The 8233-nt window shown below is 35.0% G+C and overlaps 1 protein-coding gene across 1 annotated transcript; it reads right to left on the reverse strand.

Annotated features, from left to right (window-relative positions):
• Positions 1-1050: 1050 nt before the first annotated feature.
• Positions 1051-5292, reverse strand: LOC130802626 (uncharacterized). The gene is made up of 4 exons (XM_057666635.1): positions 5161-5292; positions 3841-4983; positions 3235-3675; positions 1051-1275 (listed from the first exon to the last, which is right to left on the reverse strand). The coding sequence occupies exons 1-4, from the start codon at positions 5290-5292 to the stop codon at positions 1051-1053; spliced, it is 1941 nt and encodes a 646-aa protein (XP_057522618.1).
• Positions 5293-8233: the final 2941 nt, after the last annotated feature.

Here is an 8233-nt window from a genome sequence, read left to right on the forward strand (position 1 = left end):
TGCCAATGTCCTTCCGGATTGAATTGACACCTAGTACCATGCATCTTTACAATTGATCATATCCCTTAATGTCCTTCCGGATCGAATTAAGCAGATATATCCAACCAATTAAAGGAGTAGTACACATGAAATAATTCATTAAACTCACATCTGTGACACGTTAAAGGCCATGTGTCCATATCTATTCATAAGTTCAATGAAATCATAAGTATACCCCTTGATTTCGTTGAGGCGGCCAAACCCCGAACTTATATAGGTAGCTTCTCCTAATTACCATGCTTTCGTGAATAAAGCACTCAATCTAGAGATCTTCTAAACTCTAGAAATTGGAGACGTCGAGGGACTACTCTACTATCTCGTTATTCAACATAACGAACAAAGCAATTAAAGGGTCTTAAAATTGCTTCCCAACATCTGATGAGCGATCAATCCACATTGAATTCAAGACTAGATGTTTCTTCTATTCTAGTGTTGAATTGGGTTTCGCTCATGGTGTTGAAGATGGGCATAATAAACTAATTCCTTGAGCCGAAAACGCAAGGGAATTCCTACTCAAAGGCTTAGTAAACTGATCCGCCATATTGATTTTAATATTAACATAGTCAACAGAAATGACCCTTCCCTTGATAAGGTCATGCACAAGACTTTGTCTTAGTGCAATATGCCATGAATTACCCTTGTATGTTTGACTATACGCTATGTTCAAAGCCGAATCACTATCACTATGAATAGCCACCGGTGAAATTGGCTTAACTAACAGAGGGATCTCATACATGAGATTTCATAACCATTCTGCTTCCTTGCTAGCAGATGCTAAAGCGATAAACTCAGAACACATCGTAGAATCAGCAACACATATTTGTTTCTTAGAAGCCCATGAGATGGCACCTCTCATAAACATAAACATTCATCCACTTGTAGAAGAATTATCCTTTTTATTGGATGCCCAAGTTGCATCAGAATATCCTTCCAAAACAGGAGGATCTCCACGATAAAAAAAAAAGCATAATCCTTTGTTCTAATCAAGTATCTAAGTACTCTTCTCACAGCTCAACAATGGGTAGGACTAGGTTTTTGAGTAAACCTACTTAGCTGATCCACTGCAAAAGCTATATCTGGCCTTGTACGGGTTATTGCATACATAAAGGATCCAATGATCTTTGAGTATTCCAATTGAGAAATAGCTTCTCCTTTATAAAGTACTAATTTCTCGCATGGATCCATGGGAGTGGAAACTGGAGATTTATCATACATATTAAATCGTTTGAGAATCTTCTAAATATAATGAGATTGGTTCAACATAAGACCTCCATTAAGTCTTATTATCTTAATGCTTAAGATAACGTCAGCCTCTCCCAAATCCTTCATAGAAAAGGATGATGACAAAAATTATTTTGTCATTTCCACCTACTCTATACTTGTACCAAATATGAGCATGTCATCGACATAAATGAAATTTGAAAGGAGGTCGAATACTCTCTAGAGTGGGGGGTGAATAGAGAGTATGGCCGTTTAAAAATTTTGTCTGGAAGGTTGTTTCAAGAGATTGAGCGACCTTTCAAAAATTGTTTTCTGGGACAGTTTTAGGTCGAGTAATAAAACTATAACGTATGTGCGGAAAATAAACTTAAACAATAACACACGATATGTTAACGAAGCTCGGTTCTAAACAACCTACTCCCCGCCTATGAGTTCTCTTTCAACCCGTAGGATTTCAACGCCTTTTATTAATAGACTTTAAGACAAACTAGAAGATCTCACTATCTTCTCTCACCACGTTCTTCCCTTGAAGAAACGTCTTACAAGTCCCTTTAATAAAAGCAAATCCCAATCTCACAATAGAGATTACAAGTTGAACACTTTAAAAAGTATTCTAAATTAGGCGTATTAAACTATGAAATAATCTAACTCTTTTTAACACTTAAGCCTATTACAAATTATAAGAGCTAGATGAATTAAGAATTACAACTCTTTTGAATACTTAGAGAATACTAGATCTTAAGTCAATATAAGAGAGAAATGTAAAAAGAGGTGCATCCTTAATTCTTGAACGAAGCCTTGTATTTTTATATGTCACGCCTCAACATATCCTTGAAGAGCAAGATAGCTTCATCTGTTAATTTCGTTGATCTGGATATTCTATGCCAGTCTTCAAGACCTTGAGTTTACCTCAAACTGACATTGCACTGACAGCTTATATAATTTCGTCATTGTGTGCTGTAATTTATTTTTAACACTAGTGGAAAAAACCTCATTTGCTGCGGTTTTTTGGCCATAATATGCTGCGGTTTTGGCCCCAAGCATTATTAGTGATAGCAGCAGATGACCTATTATAAATGCTGCGGTTTAAAACCGCAGCAGAAAAGTGCACTATATGTTGCGGGGCTCCCGAAAATCGCAGCATATAGTGCAAGACTATATGCTGCGGGCCTCCACAAAATTACATATATATATATTTGCTTTATTCGTTTAATACTAATAAATATTTTAATAATGTACAATGTAAACAATGATTAATCCAATAATCCAATGATAATCACCAATTATCACCAATAATCTCTTTGTACACTCTCGATTGTATATAATAATATATATGTACATATACAAATTAAAGTCCTAAATCTAAACTAAATACATTATTTACCAAGAACAAAAATTAGCAAGATACGCAGCAATCTTGTCTTTCAATTGACGCATTTCTCCATCTCTACAAGGGCGTGTTTCCCTTGGAATGTCGTATAAAACCTATGATACAATCAGTGGCGGACCCAGGAATTTCAATTTGGGGGGGCAAAATCCGAACGTCACGTCGTTCGAATAATTTGATCGTCGTCAAAATAATTTTTTTTTTAAAGAAAAATAGAAAAATACAAGAAAAATAGAAAATTACAATTTACAATATCAAATCCGATGTTAAAAGTTTTACAATCCAAAATATTAAAAAAAAAAATACAAGCGTTCAAATAAAAATTACAAATTCATCCTTCGAGTTTTCATATTTTTAAAGCGATCAATAATCTTTTCATCAGAAACTTGTAGAAACACTTCCTTCTCAATGTAAGTAACCAAACAATCATTCACTAGTTGATCACCCATGCTATTTCTCAACTTATTTTTGACAAACGTCATTGCGGAAAACACTCTTTCTACACTTGCCGTAGCAACAGGAAGAATCAACATCAACTTGATTAGCAAATGTATAAGAGGAAAAGTCTCATGTCTCCTTGTTTTAACAAGCATCATGGAAAGAGAATTGATATCTTGCAAATCATGAAATCTTTCATCATTTTGCATAGAATCCAAGAAGACATCAAGTTGAAGATCAAGAGCCGTTAAATCAAAACATGAAAACTCTTCGGGATATAAAGAAGCAAGTTTAAGTATCCTCTCTTTATCAAAAGATGAAAAGTTACCTCTAGGACTCAGGGAAGCCATGCATGTAAGTAACTCCATGTTCTTCTCATTAAAACGGTTATCAATCTCTTGAAGATGCAAATCAATTACTTCCAAAAAAATGTCAACGCGAAAATGATGTAGATTTGTTGCTTGTTTAGCAAAACGTCTTGATCTTCCTTGAGGTACATATTGAGCATCCATAGATGGAACATCAATCTCATATTTAGTACAAAATAAAATGACTTTGTCTAAGAGACTATCCCATCCTTGATCCCTCATCTTTTGCAACACATTCGTTGTACTTTTAACAAGGCTAATGGCATTCACAATATCTTGTTCCTTTCTTTGTAAAGCAACACATAAATCATTAGTGTAGCCAAAAATAGTCAACATGAAATGAGCCATAAAAATAAAATCAAAGGACTCCAAAGATCCTAAAACAACTTGAGCTTTGAGCTTATCATCCGGAGAGCCATTTTCTCCAATCTCCTCAAGCACTTTAACAATTGAAGGAAACAAGTTGATGATACTTATTAGACACTTGTAATGAGATCCCCAACGTGTATCTCCCGGCCTACTCAAACCACGTTCTTGATTCAAACCCGATCCACTTTCAATTTCCCCCACTTCCAAAGCTTGAGCCACTACTTGAGCTTGGTTTTTTCGAATAAGGTCTCTTCTCTTACAAGAAACTCCCACCACATTTAACAAGTTTGCAAGTACATCAAAAAGCCAAATACAATTAACATTCTTTTTAGCAACCGCAACTAGAGTTAGTTGAAGTTGATGAGCAAAACAATGAATGTAATAGGCTCTTGGAGTATCATTCATAATCAAAGTCTTGAGGCCATTGATTTCACCCCTCATGTTACTTGCCCCATCATACCCTTGACCTCTTATCATGGAAGGACTCAATGAATGTTCCATAAGTAAGGACATAATGGCATTTTTAAGAGACAAAGCGGTAGTATCACCCACATGTAGAATGCCTAAAAAGCGTTCCACTACCGATCCATTTTCTCTATTAACAAACCGCAAAACAAGAGCTAGTTGTTCTTTTTGAGACACATCACTTGATTCATCGGCAAAAATAGAAAAGTAACCATCACCAACCTCTTCTATTATGCGCTTAGTAGTCTCTTTTGCACAACAAGTGATAATGTCTTTTTGAATTTTGGGAGATGTTAATTGACAATTTTTGGGTGCATTTTGGAAAGTATATTTTCCTATTTCCTCAACCTTCCCCCCCAACCACTTCAAAAGCTCAAGAAAGTTACCTCTACTATATGACTCCTCACTTTCATCATGTCCCCGGAATGCCAAACCTTGGCCCAAAAGAAATCTCAAACAAGTTAAGGATGCATTCAAACGAATATGATATTCGTTCATTTGAACCTCACTCGCATTATCAAATACAAATTCAATTGATGTCTTCTTTGCATCTCTTAGATTCACATATTTCTCATAAGCAATATTATGAGCACTTTTAATTCCTCCAACATGCTTCTCAAGCTTATCAGGTTTACTCCACGCTCTAAACCCTCCGACAACAAATGCATCACCCCCCTTGTTAATTTCAACATCCCTCTTGAACAAATAACAAACAAAACAAAATGCGGCATCCATTTCAACACTATATTCAAGCCAATCCCATTTTTTGAACCAATTCAAACTAAAACGGCGTAACCTACCGGAGATATTACTTTGAGGGAAATCATGTGTTTTTGGTTGGCAAGGTTTTTTGAGAATATATGCTCTCATAACCGGATTTCTTTCATTAGGGGGATAATCCATTATGTTTTTCCTTAATCCCGGGTCATGAGGAAGAAGTTCAACATCATACACCCATTCATCATCCAATGGTTCATCACAACTACTTGAACCACCTACTTCCATATTAACATCTTCACTTGGAGGGGAACTTAAAGGAGGACTTAGAGGGGAACTTAAAGGAGGACTTAGAGGGGAACTTAAAGGAGGACTTAGAGGGGAACTTAAAGGAGAAGATTCATTGCCTTCGTTAGATGTTTGTTGGGATTTTATTCTTTTAAACAATAATTCACGAAGATCGGGTTGTCTTCCCTTTGCTTTTGACTTTTTCGAACAAGATGAACTTGAATTACTTGACATTTCCTAATTAAATTAGAAATATGACTCAATTATTCAATCTAATTATTCAAACTATCAAGTAACAACTTGCAACCAATGAACCAAAGTACCAAACAAATTATTCAATTAAACAAACAATTTAACTAAATATTTAATTGTTAACAAACAAACAAACAATTTAACTATCAATAATCAAGAATCAAAGAATCAAGAATCAAGAATCAAAGATCAACAATTAAACAAATTAACAATGAACTAATGAAGCTATGAAACAACTAAACAAATTAACAATTACAATTACAAATTAACAATTAAATAAGTAATGGAAGCATGGAACTCACAAGTGACGAAGTATACTGTCGTGTGTCGTGTCTGTCGAGTATCGAAGTATGGAATTGAAGAGAAGAGGAAGAGGAAGCGAGTAGGCGTAGCGAAGAAGAGGAAGAACAGTCAGATGTATGGAATTGAGCGACGAATGTCGAATGTCTGTGAGCGACGAAGAGGAACTGAGGAAGTATGGAATTGAGTGTCTGTCGAATGTCGAAGGCTACACTGGAACTTGGCCGGCCGTTTGTGGGCTGTGGCGGACTGGCGGTGGAGATTTGGAGAAGGAAGGTTTTGTCTGTCGAATGTCGAACACAGGTATGTACCAGCGTTTAGGGTTTGCTTTGTTTTTTAAATGGATTCCCGTTCCCGGTTCCCAGCAGGCAGCAGCAGCATTTTATTTTTTTATTTTTTTTTAAAGGTGATTAGCGACGGGAATTTTGGTCGCCAGGTGGTCGCTAAGTGGTCGCAAAAAAAAATATATATTTTTTTTAAAAAAATCTCATTTATTTTTTTCAGATTGGGGGGTCCACTGCCCCCCCTTGCCCCTAGCTGGGTCCGCCACTGGATACAATATTAAATTAAATGATACATAAACATTATTAGACTTTACCAATAGTAAATATACAATATTATAATTTAAGAACATAACAAATACTTACGGCGTCAATGTTTTCAACTCCAACCTCCTTCACGGATTGTAAGATATTGCCCATGTATTTGAGAGTATAGTAGCCGCAATCAACGGTATTATCAGCTTGTCGAAAGCACTAAGAGAAAATAGATGTTAGTGCCAAAAAAGCTTAAAAACCCAAAAAATCGCAACTTAGCACGTAATTTCTAGCATATGACTATTATCTCAATTCTAACACTTCAACGCAATAATATATACCAAATAGTGTTGTCTGCCAAGTTTCGTGCAAAACAAATCAAGTTTGACCTACTTTATGCGCGAAAGTCCAAAAAAAGCTTTAAAACCCATAAAATCGCAACTTAGCACATAATTTCTAACATATGACTATTATTTCAATTCTAAACAATTCAATGCAATAATATATACCAAATAGAATTGTGTGCCAAGTTTCGTGCAAAACAAACCAAGTTTGAGCTACTTTATGCGCGAAAGTCCAAAAAAAGCTTAAAAACCCATAAAATCGCAACTTAGCATGTAATTTCTACCATATGACTATAATTTTCAATTCTAAACACTTCAACATAATAATATATACCAAATAGTGTTTTGTGCCAAGTTTCGTGCAAAACAAACCAAGTTTGAGCCACTTTATGCGTAAAAGTCCAAAAAAAGCTTAAAAACCCAAAAAATCGCAACTTAGCACGTAATTTCTAGCATATGACTATTATCTCAATTCTAAAAAATTCAACGCAATAATATATACCAAATAGTGTTGTATGCCAAGTTTCGTGCAAAACAAACCTAGTTTGAGCTACTTTATGCGCGAAAGCCCAAAAAAAGCTTTAAAACCCAAAAAAAGCTTTAAAACCCATAAAATCGCAACTTAGCACGTAATTTTCTAGCATATGACTATTATTTAAATTCTAAACACTTCAACGCAATAATATATATCAAATAGTGTTGTGTGCAGTTTCGTGCAAAACAAACCAAGTTTGAGCTACTTTATGCGCGAAAGTCCAAAAAAAGCTTAAAAACCCATAAAATTGCAACTTAGCACGTAATTTCTACCATATAACTATTATTTTCAATTCTAAACACTTCAACATAATAATATATACCAAATAGTGTTTTGTGCCAAGTTTCGTGCAAAACAAACCAAGTTTGAGCTACTTTATGCGTAAAAGTCAAAAAAAGCTTAAAAACCCATAAAATCGCAACTTAGCACATAATTTCTAGCATATGACTATGATTTTCAATTCTAACCACTTCAACACATTAATATATACCAAATAGTGTTGTCTGCCAAGTTTCGTGCAAAACAAACCCAGTTTGAGCTACTTTATGCGTGAAAGTTCAAAAAAAGCTTAAATACCCATAAAATCGCAACTTAGCACGTAATTTCTAGCATATGACTATTATTTTCAATTCTAACTACTTCAACACAATTATATATACCAAATAGTGTTGTGTGCCAAGTTTCGTGCAAAACAAACCAAGTTTGAGCTACTTTATGCGCGAAAGTTCAAAAAAAGCTTAAAAACCCATAAAATCGCAACTTAGCACGTAATTTCTAGCATATGACTATTATTTTCAATTCTAACCACTTCAACACTATAATATATACCAAATAGTGTTGTGTGCCAAGTTTCATGCAAAACGAACCAAGTTTGAGCTACTTTATGTGCGAAAGTCCGAAAAAAGATTAGAGACCCATAAAATCTCAACTTAGCACGTAATTTCTAGCATATGACTATTATTTTCAATTCTAAC

The sequence above is a fragment of the Amaranthus tricolor genome, chromosome 16, assembly GCF_026212465.1.
Source record: "Amaranthus tricolor cultivar Red isolate AtriRed21 chromosome 16, ASM2621246v1, whole genome shotgun sequence".
In the NCBI taxonomy this organism is placed as follows: domain Eukaryota; kingdom Viridiplantae; phylum Streptophyta; class Magnoliopsida; order Caryophyllales; family Amaranthaceae; genus Amaranthus; species Amaranthus tricolor.